Source organism: Aethalodelphis obliquidens, unplaced genomic scaffold, assembly GCF_003676395.1.
Source record: "Aethalodelphis obliquidens isolate GAN/ISIS:26980383/991018 unplaced genomic scaffold, ASM367639v1 scaffold6, whole genome shotgun sequence".
Classification (NCBI taxonomy): domain Eukaryota; kingdom Metazoa; phylum Chordata; class Mammalia; order Artiodactyla; family Delphinidae; genus Aethalodelphis; species Aethalodelphis obliquidens.
This window is the reverse complement of record NW_020837950.1, coordinates 55,605,838-55,621,849: the sequence shown is the minus strand read 5'-3', so window position 1 is coordinate 55,621,849 and position 16,012 is coordinate 55,605,838. Positions and strand designations below refer to the sequence as shown.

The 16,012-nt window shown below is 40.8% G+C and overlaps 1 protein-coding gene across 2 annotated transcripts in view; it reads left to right on the top strand.

Moving 5' to 3' along the window:
- The window catches only part of PRDM5 (PR/SET domain 5), a 220,956-nt gene that overhangs the window by 12,702 nt on the left and 192,242 nt on the right, over nucleotides 1–16,012 (top strand). For both annotated transcript variants that reach the window (XM_027103618.1, XM_027103617.1), the window contains exon 2: nucleotides 5,848–5,931. In XM_027103618.1, coding sequence (XP_026959419.1) covers nucleotides 5,848–5,931 — 84 coding nt within the window. The remainder of the gene's footprint in view (nucleotides 1–5,847; nucleotides 5,932–16,012) is intronic.

Here is a 16,012-nt window from a genome sequence, read left to right as displayed (position 1 = left end):
TATTTTACATATAAATGATTCAACTGCAGATTGATTCACTTGAATATAACTTATTTCATCTATATGTATATATTTTTTATTTGCTGAACCATGTCAAAGTAAATTATAGATATTATGACAATTCATTCCTCCATATTTTAGCATAAGGACATTTTCTTAAGTAGCCATACTGTCATTTTAACATCCAACAAAAATAATAGTGATTTCCTAATGTCTTTTAATTCCAGCCCATGTTCAAATTACTCCACGTGCCTCCAGGATGTTTTTTTTTTTTTTTTTTTTTTTTTTTTTTGCGGTACGCAGGCCTCTCACCGCCGTGGTCTCCCCCGCCGCAGAGCACAGGCTCCGGACGCGCAGGCTCAGTGGCCATGGCTCACGGGCCCAGCCGCTCCGCGGCATGTGGGATCTTCCCGGACCGGGGCACGAACCCATGTCCCCTGCATCGGCAGGCGGACTCTCAACTACTGCGCCACCAGGGAAGCCCCAGATTGTTTTTATAGCTGTTTATTTTCGAACCAGGATCCTCAAGGACCACCTATTATACTTGGTTATGTCTATTAAATCTCTCTTTAACAGTTTCCCTGTTTCCATACCGTTTTTTTAAAAAAAATAACAGTTACTTTCTGAAGAGATCAAGCTAATTGTTTGTGGTGTATCTCACAATCTGGATTTATCTGATGGTTTTCCAAGGCACATTATTTAATGTTCCTCTATCTTATGTATTTCTTGTCATCTGAAGAGTTAGATAGAGATTATTTTACTTTTTTTTTTTTGAAACACACTGACATTGTGTATTAAACGCTTCTCTCTACCCTCTGGATACTGTTTATGTTGCAGAAGATAGTGCAGTTTTGGCAGTGGGAGACAGGAGGGAACATAGGAAGCCTCCCCCTCCCTCTCTCAATGTGTTTTATCCATGTGCGCTCTTCCTAGGTAGCAGGATCTCCCCAGGCGCTGGGTGAGAGGCAGGACAAGCGGGAAGAGTTCTGTGCACGTTCGCTCGCCCTTTGGCCCCTGGAGGTGCCTGGAGAGTTTAGCAAACACTCCTGTCACTTCCCTATGGCAGACACTGGGGAATGAAGGGCTAGCATGATTTACTTCATACTGCGTTTTAGCAGAGGGCATATAATATCTGGTTTTTCCCTGAGTAATACCAGCACCGGGTTAACGTAACTTTTCCATTGTAAAGATAATTTGTGCTTAACTGGTAATCTGTGAGCTGATAGTGTATGAATACCTATTTTACTATCAACCTTTTACCTGATGGTTTTAGCATCCATTGATAATCCTTCCCTGAATCACTTACATTATTAGGGATTTCAAAATGGGGATTTCACTTGAATGTTCCTCCTTTATTTATAAGTTAGCATTCCTCTGTAAAGAAGAGCTGTCCTTCATCGTTTGCTGCTGTCTGCTTATCCCGAAGTAGCGTAATTGTTGAAAGATAGGACAAGATGCTTAGTTCTTTCTCTTTATTAATTTCAGTAAGCTGTTATGCCAGCAAATGAGACATTTAAAAAATTCTTTTTTTCCCTCTCTCTAGCAATCATTGTGGCCTTAAGAATTTGTTAATGTGTTTCAGTCAATTATACTCTTGTTCTCTTTGATCCCCAAATTGTTCTAAATTTGGTCTGTGGAAGCTCTCTCTAATAGGATTTGAGAGCTGGAAGGAATCTTAGAAATCAGCTAATCCAAATTTCTCAGTTCTATAGGTGAGGAAACTGAAGCTCACAAGTTTGTGACATCCTAATGTGTCACAGATAATTAGTGGCAGAGCCAGGATTAGGATCCAGATCCCTGGAGTGCTCAGGTAGTGCTTTTCCCATTATTCTAAGAGAGAGATCTGCAGTAACTCCTGGTTTCAAATTCCTGCTAATAATATTAATCAAAATGAGAGAAAATGGCCCACATGTTTGCAATCGTACATTTTTTATTAAAAGTTATTGTCTAGTCCAGTGGGTCCCAAATTGAATGGATATTTATCTGCATTTTTTAGAAACAGCAAAGAAGCACCACTGTAGGCTCAGCATTGGGCCAGTCTGAGAAGTGAGTTTGACTTGGACATTTGGTATCTACAGGTTGAATTTATCTTACAATCGCCTTTTATTGGATCTGCGCAGAATTTTGAAAACTTGAAATTCATTGCCAATGTAGAACAGTAGTGATTTCACAAACAAATTTTTGAGTTGTCAGCCTCACTAAAATATTTGCAGGTATCTGGCAACATTGGGCTCCCCCTGTGATACAGCAACAGGCAGTTGGAGTTAAAAAGCTTTTTAAAAGGGCTGCCCCTCCAGCTCGCCTCCTGGCCACTCCCTAGTGCGTCCTTCACATGTTTGTTGTCTAATGTTGTGCTGCTTTCCTGCCTCACCTTGTAAGCATTTGAGATAGTGACTGTTCAGATTGTTAGAAGTGAAGAATTCTTGGAAGGTGTTTTGTAACGTAGTCACAGGTTGAAGGTAATAATAATGATGCTGACGCACATTAACAGCAAGGAAATGGTAGCGTTGATAGTTTTTGTGCTGCTAGTATGAGATCTTCAGCAGCTAAATCACAAAAAATAAAACCAATGACGATAGGCAGTCAACTAGAAATTTTTGAAATTTTCAAGAAGATAATTTGAAACGTTAGTTTCCTTCCTACCATTAATTATGAACCTCACTTTAGGTGTTTAATATGCTCATGCACATGTATATGTAACTTATAATGAATCGTATGAAAAATTTTAATTCTTATAGCTCAAAAATGGTCAAATACTGGCAATATCATATGGTTCATCTAAAAGAAAACAATTACCCATGGGTGAGTGCCCTAAATCTTCCTTTCGTGGATATGTTACTCGAGCAGGTTTGAAGCCTACTGAGGCAGCAGAGCAGAGGCTTACTCTTAGGTTAGAAATATCATAGGAAGTGGTTAGTGAACAAAGCAGTGTATACATTAAAACTGTGATGATAAGAAAGTGCTGTTTGTACAGTAGAAATGACAGTGAACAAAGAGAGAAGGGGGTGGGTAGTAGTGCTGGGATCTTTAGGGGAAGGCCTGGAGTGGGTCAAGTAATTATAAAATCCTCATCAAAAACCAAATATAAATTGTTTTAATTATCTGCAGCGTTTCTTACCACAAGTGTATGTATAACTAAGAGTTGACTATTTATATTGTTGTAATCTTGCAGCCACAGAAGCTCAAGTTTATTTGGCCACGTCATCCCAGTGTACTCACTAGTTGTACTTTGAAGGCAATTTTACCAAATTGAGAAAGCCAGATATACCTGGAAATTTATCTCCTCCATCTGTGTTTTTATGTCAGTGTTTTTCAAATTGGATTGCAACCCATTGGTGAGTTGTGAAATTAACTTTATTGGTCAAAACTAGTATTTTTTCAACAGTGAAGTAAAACAGAGTAGACGGTATGGAATACATTGTACAGAGGAAGGATAGTATTATTTTTAAAAATTTACGTGTTCGTTTTATGTGTGTTTCTGGGTACACTTGACCTTTGAACAACATGGGGGTAAATGCACACAGAATTTGTAGTTGGCTCCACATCTGTGGTTCTTCCACACTGGTGCATTCAGCCGCCCAGGATGGTGTAACTAAGATACCTGCATTTAAGTGGACCCACGCAGTTCACACCGTGTTGTCAGCTGCATAGATGTGAAGATGCTGGGCTGAGATGCAAAATGGATTTCTTGGCTGAGGAAAAGAAAATTGAAAGCCGTATTTATTATAGTTAAGAGTTCATGATAGAGTGATTGCTCACTATTAATAGCAAGGCTTTAAACTCACAGTCCTGTTTCTTGTTTTGAATTTTCAAAGCTGTAAGTCCTTTAATAATCTTCCTAGGCCTGCATACAAGCAGGCTTTTTTCCCCAAGCCCAGTGCATTTACTTGGGTTTCCATCCCTTTCTTTTCAGTCCTTTGAATGCTGCTGAATTGATGGATACAATTTTATATTTCCTCCAAATTTGTACTGCAAAGAGGAACTGACTGGCATGGGTAGATGTCTTGCATTGGAAAGCGTGTACTCAGATGATTTCCTTCTGCAGTAGTCGGTAAAGGCTAAATACATGACAAAGTGGAGTGAAAGTTGGACTATATATGCATTAATACCAAATCCTCAAATGTATTACCAAAAACACACCTTAATGTTTGGTCTGTCTTCCAGGTTGCCTGAAATAGCCAAGCAGTCTCCCTGTCTCTTTGGTGTACTTGTTTTTGGTTTATTTAGGATTATCGTCTTGATTTCAGGGATCTCTGTAGCATTTTCTGCCTCCAAGTTAACATTAAACGGTAGGTCTTCAAAGCTTTGCCATTACTTGTGGCTTTTCAGAACCTCTTTTCTTTGTCTGTAACATGAGGGGCTAGTTGTAATTCCTGTAAGTTTTAACATTTGACTGTTGCCCGGAGTTGGGTTTTCTGTTGTTCATTAAGTCATTTATATGCCTTGAAACATTGTTTTGGTGGTTATTTTTCCCCCTAACAACGTTCATCAAAATACCGTATGCTAACACATATATATGGAATCTAAGAAAAAAAAGGTCATGAAGAACCTAGGGGTAAGACGGGAATAAAGACACAGACCTACGAGAGAATGGACTTGAGGATATGGGGAGGGGGAAGGGTAAGCTGGGACAAAGTGAGAGAGTGGCATGGACATATATACACTACCAAACGTAAAATAGATAGCTAGTGGGAAGCAACCACATAGCACAGGGAGATCAGCTTGGTGCTTTGTGACCACCTAGAGGGGTGGGATAGGTAGGGTGGGAGGGAGGGAGATGCAAGAGGGAGGAGATATGGGAACATAGGTATATGTATAACTGATTCACTTTGTTATAAAGCAGAAACTAACACACCATTGTAAAGCAATTATACTCTAATAAAGATGTAAAAAAAAATATTAAAAAAAAAAAAGTTCGTCCGCCTCCCAACGAAGAGAAGGGTTCTTCTGTAGAATAGTCACAGGCAGGTTTGGACGAGGCTCGCGAGGGCACGCGTGACCCCGTACCCTCTCTGCACACACGTCTGTGGATCGTCTGGCTGGACAAGCGTGATCCCACCCTCTCTGTCTCTCCAGTCCTGCTTTGGTTGCCTTAGTTGTGAGAACAGTTTTGCTTACCCTTTCACCCTGCCTCACGGGTCCCTCCCTGCCGGGGCCACTCCTGGTGTCTGCCAGCAGCTCTCACCTGGGAACTTGTCCAAATGCAGCTCCACACATCCCACTCCCAGAGATTCTGATTTTAATAAGCACAGGATTCTGAATTTGTAATAAGCGACGCTGGTGACTCTCATGCTGGTGATTCAAGTACGCACTTTGAGAAGCCCTGGTTTGTAGAGTGCCCCCTTGGTTGTTTGAAAGATTGGCGGGAGAATTTAAACTTTGTTTATGAACAGTCTTCCTCTGAGGATGGCAGGTCTACTTCTTTCTTGTTCATGATTGGGACGAATTTATGATTTTTATGGAAACCAGGTGGTTTTCTGCCTGGTGGGCTTGTCTGAAGTCAGGCAAGACTCAGTGCTTCTCATTTTAAGACCACTTGCCAGTGGCTGCAGAGGTGTGAAACATGTAAGTATAGTGTTCAAGCCTTGTCCGAATTTAAACGTTGAGCGATTTAACCCTTTCTTGTTGGCTCCTGTGTTGTGGATTTAGGCTCTTCGGCTAAAATAGATTAAGTTAGATTTTAAATATGTAAATATCTTGTGTTGGGTAAATTAATATTTTAAATGCGTCTGAATCATTGGGCATAAGGCTTTGGAGAAAAAAATTTTTCCAGAAGAGAAATAATAGTTTATTTTAGTAACTTGATTATTGTACTAATCCTTTTTCAATGTAATCATTACTACTCAGGGTGAAAAGTTTGGACCGTTTGCTGGAGAGAAGAGAATGCCCGAAGACTTGGACGAAAATATGGATTACAGGTTGATGTGGGAGGTGAGCATGTGATTGTTGTTTTAAATATTTAAAATATGTTTTTCTTTGTACTATTTAAGGCATGTATAAAGCTAAGTTAATAGATATTGATTCCAGTTGACAAAGCATTGAAATGTTTGAATTTTAAGGAACCTGAATACCTTGAAAGTTTAGCATTAAAATACTGTTGAAATATCTAACTAGACAATTCTTCTGTAAGTCTGAAGTTTATATACTTCATCATTAAAAAAGAAGTTATCCATGAACAAGGATGTTTGGATTTCAAAATAAGCACATTCTTTTTATGGATTTAGAATTTGATTTCTGTAAATGAAATTATACTTTAACTTTTATTTCCCAATTGCAGTGCTAATTGCCCAGAAACATTTCTTTTTTTTTTTTAACACCTTTATTGGAGTATAATTGCTTTACAATGATGTGTTAGTTGCTGCTGTACAACGTGAATCAGCTGTATGTATACATATATCCCCATATCCCCTCCCTCTTGCATCTCTGTCTTACCCTCCCTATCCCACCCCTCTAGGTGGTCACAAAGCACTGAACTGATCTCCCACACAGAAACATTTCTGAGCTCTGTGTTGGAATGAAAATCCCAGCTTAAAATGTACCTTACCTTTAAAAACATATAGTTAAGGAGCTATGACGCTGTAGATAGTCTTTTGCAATCTGAAGTCTCTTTGCTGCAGGACTTTGTATATGCAAATGTATATCTGTATATTATGAGAATTTTCATCCTAGTTTATGCCAGTTGTTTTCATTACTGTTCTTTTATAATCTTTAGAAAAACAAGGGCCCGAGGGATGGAAATAGAAAAGCAGAGGTGTAGATATTGTTAAACAAAAACTTGGAAAAGGAAACTCAGTCCCAAGAATTTTATTTGGTGGGTTCCATGAGGAGGGTGGGAGCTGAGATGGTATAGGTGGGCCTAAGGGAAGTAGGATCATAAAATCAGAAAGATAAAGAATACTGAAACGGAGAACTACACATAAAATGTCTCTCTGAATGTGCATTAGGATCTCCGGAGAAACAGAACCAGTGGATGGGTGTGTGTGTGTGTGTGTGTGTGTGTGTGTGTGTGTGTGTGTGTGTGTGTGTGTGTGTGTGTGTGTGTGTGTTTTCAAGGAATCAGCTCACAGGATTGTGTGGGTGGCGGGTTGGAATCTGTAGGCTGGAAACTTAGACAGGAGTTGATGATGCTTCAGTCTTGAGGCAGAACTGCTCAGGCAAACCTCAGTTTTTGCTGTTAAGGCCTTTGTTTGGATGAAGACCACACACAGCTTTGACAGTAATCTCCTTTATTTAAAGTCAACTGAATGTAGATGTTACCCACGTCTATAAAACACCGTCACAGCAACACCTAGATTACTATTTGATTAAATAGCTGGGTACTACCATCGAGCCAGATTGACACGTGAAACATATCGTAATGTATTATCTGCAAGCAAAATACATTTTTAAGCATCACCATATTGCTGAAACTGCTTGATGTAGGGAGTGGGGTTGCTTGAGGTTCTTGAAAGATTTCTGAAGTGCAGGTGATGGAAAATGGAAATTCATAATATAGTCTTCACTACAGTTTAAGTGGAAAATGTTATTGATTTGCCTTGTTTTAATTGTTTTAATTATTTTTATAAACCTGAAAATATTTTTAACGGCTTTTACTATTTTTCTGTAAGATCTTAATTTTCTCAGCAGTTATTTTTTTTTTTACCGTGAAGGTTTTCAAAAGCCAAATATTTATGTGACAAAAAAGATAACCTAAATAAGTTGAAAATGATAAAAATAACAATTTTAAGGGGTTGTTAATGACTTTTGATATTTGTTTTGTTATCTCTGAAAATTTTAGTGTAGTGGTCAGGTTAATGTCTTGCACAGCTGCTTATTGCTAAGCAGATGATGATTATAATTTTTATTTTGAAAAAAAGACTTGCATATAGGAAACTTAAAGAGGCTGACAGTGCTACCATAGCTCATCCAGTTTTGCATTATGTATTCCTGTGGTTCTTTGATGTCTTTACATTATTATTTGTTTTTACATACCAGTATACCTAGTCCTCTCACTTTACCACCCAAAGTGCTATTGATTTTATACATTTTATGTTCGGGTAATGTTACATTCACATAATGATTGCCATTCTTTATTTTCTTTTACTTCTTATGTTATGCTTGTGTTTTGAATAAGTAATATTTGTACTTTTGACACAATTCAGAAGGGTATTGATGAAGGTCTCCTTGTCCCCTATAAGCCTGCTCTTTTCACCTAAGACCTTTGATCCCTTTAACCCCTTAGTTCATGCACCTTTTCCCTCCCTCCTGTAGTTCTTCCTTCTCTGAGTCTGGTCTTCAGGGTGGATTGTCGGCTGGTCTCTGCTCTGTCCAGTTGTGCTTCCGGGCAGGGCAGGGGAAGACACTCTCAGTGGTATATCTTCCTGGGGGAGCACTTGAAAAACAGTCAATACCTTTCGAATGGCAAAGATTTACCGCTTGCTGGCTTTAGTCCTGTTCCTTATTATGTTAAACTGGGAGAGCTGCTTCCCAGCCTTGAATTATATTCTTAAAGTCCCTTTTTATTATTTTAACTTTGGAGGTGCCAGGATTCAGAAGGTGCACAGAGAAAGGAGGTTGACTGGTCTTACCACAGTCTTCTCTTCTTGGAAACTTTTGAGCCTTCTCAAATGGAGATAACAAGCCTTCCCTCCTCTGTGGGTAAATTGGGACCGGTTAGTTAAGTCATTTCTAATATGCCCCATAGCTCCAGAGCGAACTACCTGCAGCTTTCAAATGTGTGGTCCTTCTCCTCAAGCCAGTGGTTACCTATGTTTATGGTTATGGAACATAAGCCAGGTACTGGGGGTAGTGTTTGGAAAACGATGCCTGTGAGAGAGCACATGGCATAGCTCTTTCTCAGTTTATATTTGCACTTGTGGTGCCAGTAGTCCTGGTGGACAAGGCCAAGGGCCCCTAGGTGGCCATTTAACACCAAAGAACTTGGAGGTACCAGTGAGGATTGCACCTATTGGTGTGTGTGAGCCCCTGTTAGTTTGGGACGGGGTATAGAGGCACCTGAGGGTTTCATTGGGGAGCGCTATCATCGTCTGTTGCATCCTCCCCCGTCCCCCCAGAGGTGCAGCTTGGCACTCACTGATGCCCACTGGTTCAGAGCATTAAACAGCACCTCAGCCTCATCCTGTGTTGGCCACCAGGATTTGAGATTGGGGTCTGAAGAGACTCAGTCTCCTCTGTCCTTAAGCCTTCTTGGTACTTCAGATTTTTACTTTTATTTTAAAATAAACTGCATTAGCAAAAGAATTCTGGATTTCTCAGGACTCAGGCCAGTTATAGAGCTTGAGTTTGGAAACCACTGCTCCACTGTAAATGCTTCCCATTGATAATTTGATGGAACGTGCCCAGTTTGTATCGTAGCCTATTCTTCCCTTAGTTAGAAGTCTTTTTGCGTATTTTCCCAGATGGTTTGGAGCTTGAGATACATTTCCTTGCACTGTCTACCTGCTCAGACTTGCTCTAAGACCAAAATCCGTTCATGTAATGTTGCTAAAGCTCTCAACAACCCTTTGTTTTTAAATCTCCAACATCTTCTCTTCCTATAATATTTTCTTCGGTATTTCAAACCACAGTTCAAATACCACCTCTGCAGGCACTGGCTCTTCTTCTAGCACATACCTTTACGTTTTGGTACCTGTAGATTGCAGCACAGATTGTACATTTTCATCGCCACCTGCTCAGCCTATTATTCAAGTATTCCAAAGGGGCTGTTGATGAATCCGGTGTTTCCTTGAACGCTCCAAATGGCTCTGCTCTGTTGGCAGTGCCTCTTCCCTTCTTTTCCCAGAGCATCCTTTTGCATTGTCTGCAAGAGGTTTTTGTGTAGAAACTGGCCTGGTAAGTTCTCAGAACTTGGCCTTTCTAGTTTCATGCTGTTATGGTCAGAAAAGATGCTTGAGATAATTTCTATACTCTTAAATTTGTTGAGGCTTGTTTTGTGCCCGAGTATGTCATCAGTCCTAGAGAATGTTCCATGTGTACTTGAAAAGAGTATGTATTCTGTTTCTTTTTGGATGTAATGTCATGAAAAAAATTAGATCTAACTGTTCTGTTGTATCATTTAGGATCTCTGTTGCCTTATTAATTCTTTGTCCGGAAGCTGTGTCCATCTATGTGAGTGGGGTGTTACAGTCTCCTACTACTGTTATTGTATTCCTGTTGATTTCTTCCTGTACGTCTGTTAGTATTTGTTTTATTATTTGGGTGCTGAGTGTAAAATCCTTTTATTGATCCCTTTATCATTATGTAGTGTCCTTCTTTATCTTTCTTTATGGCCTTTGTTTTAAAGGCTATTTTGTCTGATATGAGTATTGCTACCCCTGCTTTCTTGTTATTTCCGGTAGCATGAAATATCTTTTTCCCTCCCCTCACTTTCAATCTGTGTGTGTCCTTTGCCCTAAAGTGGGTCTCTTGTAGGCAGCATATTGTGTAAGCTCTTGTTTTTTTAATCCACTTTTGTATATCTATCAAATATCTCTTGTATTTTATCTTGTTCTTTTATCCAATCAAAAGACACAGAGTCTGCCACTCTGTGTCTTTTGATTGGAGCATTTAGTCCATTGACATTTAAAGTAATTATTGATAGATATGTATTTATTGCCATTTTAAACCTTGTTTTCCTGTTGATTTTATATTTCTTCTTTGTCCCTTTCTTTTTCTCTTTGTTTTTCCTTTTGTGGTTTGATGATTTTCTTTTGTATTATACTTATGTTCTCTTCTTTTTGGTTTTTGTGAATCTATTTTATGTTTTTGATTTGTGGTTACCCTGTTTTTCAAGTATGTTTAACCCCTTCCTATCTCTATTTGCCTTAGACTGGTGGTCATATAGGCTCAAATATATTCTAGGGAAAAAAAAAAAGTCTACATTTTCTTACTCTCCTCCCCCACATTTATGATTTTGATGTCCTTTTTTACATCTTCAGTTTCATCCTTTTGCTGTTCACTGTGGTTGTCATAACTTTCACAGAAATTTTTTAATTTCTATTTTTCTTTTATAATCTGTGTACTAGCTTATTTAAGTGATTTACTTTGCAATTGTGATTTTCTCTTTCATATAGATTCTTCTTCTCTGTTTAGAGAAGACCTTTCACCATTTCCTTTAGGATAGGTTTAGTATCGCTATATTCTTTTCTTTATGTTTTTTATGTTTAAAGAAATATTTATTATCTGGCTGTGCCAGGTCTTAGTTGCAGCACGCAGGATCTTCATTGCCTCACGTGTGATCTTTGTTGTGGCATGCAGGATCTTTAGTTGCGGCACACGGGATCTTCATTGCGGCAGGTGGGATCTAGTTCCCTGACCAGGGATCAAACCCAGGCCCCCTGCATTAGGAGCGCGGAGTCTTAACCACTGGACCACCAGGGAAGTCCTGCTGTATTCTTTTGGTTTTTGCTTGTCTGAGAAATTCTTTATATCTCCTTCTATTCTAAATGATGATCTTACTGGGTAGAGTATCCTAGGTTGCAGATTTTTCTCTTTCAGGACTTTGACTGTATCTTGCCAGTCCATTCTGGCCTGCAACATTTCTGTAGAGAAATCAGCTAATAGCCTTCTGGGGGTTCCTTTGTAACTAACTCTTTGTTTTTCTCTTGCTACCTTTAGCGTCTTCTCTTTATCTTTAACCTTCATCATTTTTATTATAATATGTCTTGGTGTAGGTCTGTTTGGGTTTATCTTGTTTGGGACCCTCTGTGCTTCCTGTACCTGGATATCTGTTTCCTTCTTCAGGTTTGGGAAGTTTTCAGCCATAATTTCTTCCAATACATTTTTGATCCCCTTTTCTCTTTTTTCCCCTTCTGGATCCCTACTTTGCATAGATTGGCATACTTTATATTATCCCATAAGTCTCTTATATTGCTTTCATTTTTTTTTAATTTGGCTTTCTGTCCGCTGTCCTGATTGGGTGATTTCTGTTATTCTATCTTCCAGGTCGCTTTTTCATTCTTCGGCATTATTCATTCTGCTATTCATTGCCTTTAGCTCAGTTTCCGTCTCTGCAAGTGACTTTTCTAATTTTTCTGGGTTCCTTTTTACAGTTTGTAGTTCCTTTTGCCAGAACTCTGCATTTCCGTGAATGGCCTTTCTTAATTCCTTCAGTATTTTCATTCTCTCCTTTTGGAAATCAGTGTCTATTAGACTGAAGAGGTCTGTTTTATTGTTTGTTCCTTCAGGGGAATTATCTTGGTCTTTTAACTGGGAGTGGTTCCTCTGTTTTTTCGTTTTACTTATATATTTCTCTTACTCTGTGAGTTTAGGAGGAACAGTTGTCTCCTGTGGTCCTGGAGGGCTGTTCATACGTCTGGGCGTCCCCGTGTAGCTTGTGTGGGTTAATATATTTGGCCCAAGGGCTGTTCTTAGTGTGAATGCCTGTCGCCTCTTTCCTCAGTGTGTGCTGGTTGATAGTCCCTTGATGGGGAAGTGTAGACACGCGGCTGATTTTCAGTCCAGGATGGGGGGGAGGTGGGCAGGGAGTGGCAGTGGAGGCTCGGGCGTGTCGCTGGAGCACACGATGGGAGGCGAGGCGGCTCCCGGACACTCCTGGAGTCTGCGAGGGCGGTGGCGGTGGCTCGTAACCACTCCTGGCATCTGGGCGGGCAGCAGTGGTGGCTCGCGACTGCCCCTGGAACCCGTGTCGGCAGTGTCCTGCCCGCTGCGAGCATGTGCACGGGGAGAAAGGCTGCAATCCGGGTTCATCCGCTTCTCTCCTGCACCCTCCAAACCATGGCGACTGGCCGATAAGGTGACCCAGGCTTTCTCCGCATAAACCCTTCGTTGCAGTCGCACTGGATTCCCCACCCCCGTGGCTGTTTCCACACAGCCATCCCCAGTACTCTCCCCAGTTCTGATCTCCGAAGCCCGAGTTCCAGCGCCCAGCCCTTGCCAGCACGTGTCAGGCTGGGGAGTGCAGGACTGCGGCACTGACCGTCTGTGCAGTTCTCCCTCTGCTCTGGCTGCCGCAAACCGGCTGCTGAAGTTCTCCTCCGAGGGTCTGATGCTCCCCTTCTGTCCTGGCCGATCTACCTGCCAGTGAGGGGGCTTCCCAAGGTGAAGGAACCTTTCCTCTTTCACAGCTCCCTCCCAAGGGTGCAGGTCCTGTCCTGATTCCTTTCTCGCTCTCTTTTTTTTTTTCCTGCCCAGTTACACGGAGATTTTCTTGCTCTTTCAGTAGTCTGAGGTCTTCTGCCAGTGTTGAGTTAGATATTCTGTGGGAATTGTTCCACATGTAGACATATCTTTGATGTATTTGTGGGAGAAGTTGAGCTTCACGTCCTACTACACCACCATCTGGATCGCTGCCTATACTCCGCTTCTTGAATCTTTCCCTTTGTACCAGAAGTGTACAGAGTGGGTACTTGATACTCTGCTTCTTAAATCTTGGTCTTTGTGTCAGGAGTTGGGCCTGCAGAGGAGTTCCGAGTATATTTGTCCATCAGCCATCGGAGAATTGTGGCCTGACTCACAGGTTCAGTTTGCAGCATCTCAGAGAGCATGGGAGAGAGAGACAGGTCTGCAGTCTGCTGTGGAAGGCACACCCTGAGTCTGATGGCGGGTCTGCTTAATGCACAGCAGGGGGCTGGGCATGGAAAGGAGTGACTGTCAGGGTCTTAACAATTAGATAAAGAGAAGGAACCATGAAGGAGAGAAACCCAAAGTATATTTACTCTAATTTCTCTCTCTCATGGAGGAAAAAGTGAGGACACATGGAAAGGTGGAGTAATAGTTCTTTGCTGAGAATATATATGTGTAGAATTAGCCTTTCTCGTTTCTCATACTGAGAAATGATGAGGCTCTTCGGAATTCTTTTTTTCTTTTTCTTTTTTTTTTGCGGTGCACGGGCCTCTCACTGTTGTGGCCTCTCCCGTTGCGGAGCACAGGCTCCGGACGCGCAGGCTCAGCGGCCATGGCTCATGGGCGCAGCCACTCCGCGGCATGTGGGATCCTCCCGGACCAGGGCATGAACCCGTGTCCCCTGCATCAGCAGGCGGACTCAACCACTGCGCCACCAGGGAAGCCCTGGAATTCTTTACAAAACAGAAATAGGCAGGGTAAGTGAAACATGATAGAAAGAGGAAGGATACCAGGGTCGGACAATCTTTAGTCTGATTTCGCCCTGAGGATCCAGTAAAGCTTTTGCTGTCTTGGAGTTTATGTTTCAGCAGGGAAAGATAGACATAAAACACCTTTAATGAGTACTATAAAGAAAGATAGTGATATGGGTATAAAGAAAATAAAACAGGGCAAGAAAACTTATCTCAGATAAGAACTTGAACACATTGATACTACTGCTGAGAGCAGCTACAAAAGGCAGGTTAAACATAAAAGTGATTTGTGTAAGGCCATCAGAGAGCTGTTAAAGCAGAGTACTAGAGTACTGTGATTCCAGAGAGGAGAAAACTTTGAACAGATGAATCAATCATCTATAGCCTCTTTTTTTCTTGAGGAAGTGGTCAGAGCTTTGCTGATTCTGGATACGGGCAAGAGGCTGAACATTTGACCTCAACCCAAGTAGAGGTTAGTGTTTGAGCACAGAGAAACAGGTAGAGCTTTTGGCAGTCTTGAGAAGTTGGAGTGACAATACTGGAGACCCAAAGGGACTCAAAAACATTGCTGTCTCCTGCTCGAGACATTGGCGGAGTTATGAAGCTGCATGAGAGGCTGCCGTAAAGTTACACCACAAACTTCTGAAAGGCAGAGTGTTCTACGGGCTCATGTTGCTGTGGAGGGCCTCTCAGTGCACATCCTACTTTTCATGTGGAAGCACTGTAGGGTGGTGCTGTAGGAGTAGGATCAACTGAGGCCCGCCGAAGCCTGCCACAGCTGCAGCCAGCTTTGAATCAGCTCACTGCTTGATTAGCTTGCAGTGAACAGATTCCACTCTGCCAGGCAGAGGTTGGGGTGAGCCTACCCTGGAGAAATATAATATCTGGGTCCTCTAAAGTTCTTTTACTACACAGCGTCCAGCATTTAATAGAAATTGACTAGATGCTAAGAGATAGGACCATGTGACTAAAACCATGAGAAAAGCTGGGCAACGGAAACTGACCTAGGATTCAGATATTGATTGGAGTTAGCTGATGAGGACTCTAAAATGAACATGATTGATATGTTCTAGCAAATGGAAGAAAAAAATGAACCAAACAGATGAAAAGATGGAGAATTTTATTAAAAAATTGGGAGGTATAAATGCCAAATGGAGATTCTAGACAATAAAAATATATGAACTGAAATTGAGAGCTCAGTGTTTGAATTAGATACTAGATATGACAAGCAAAAGACAGGATTAGTGAAGAGGAAAAGAAGTCAGTAGAAGATATTGAAAATTAAGCACAGAGACTAAAAATAAATATGTGAGACAGTGAATACATCTAATGTATCTGTAACATTAGGATCATTTAGCATTTGAAGGAGAAGAGGGAGAAAATGGGGAAGAAGCAAATTCGATGCAATAATGGCCGAGAATTTTCCAGAACTGTTAAAAAACATTACCTGATGAATTGAAGCTCTGTGAGCCTCAAGCAGCACTCCTATAAAGAAAGCCACACTCAGGTATATCTTAGTACAACTATGGAAAACCAAGACAATCTTTAAAGCAGGCAGAAAAAAAAGAGATAGTACCTTCAAAAATGAAACAATAAGACTGATAGCTGCCTTTTAACAGAAAAGATTAAAAAAAAAGGTAGTAAAGATAGTCAACAACTGAAATATATCTTTAAGGTAATAGAAAATAGTTGTCAATCTAGAATTCTATACCCAGCAAAAATATTTTAAAATGAAGGTATAGTTCTCTGGGCCTCTTCAAATGTGATCATCTCCCTGTGTGACTGTGCTTTGGATTTGCTTCACAGCATTAGCCTCAACCGTGTCTTCACTCACTCTTCAAATTTGGAAACAAAGACTATGTCCAGACCCCAGCCAGAAGAAAAATTTGCTACTCTGGATTTGCTGAAGGGAGGGAAAGAAGAATAGGAAGCATTTAGATACACAGATATTGTATAAATTGAAATTGACAGACTTTACA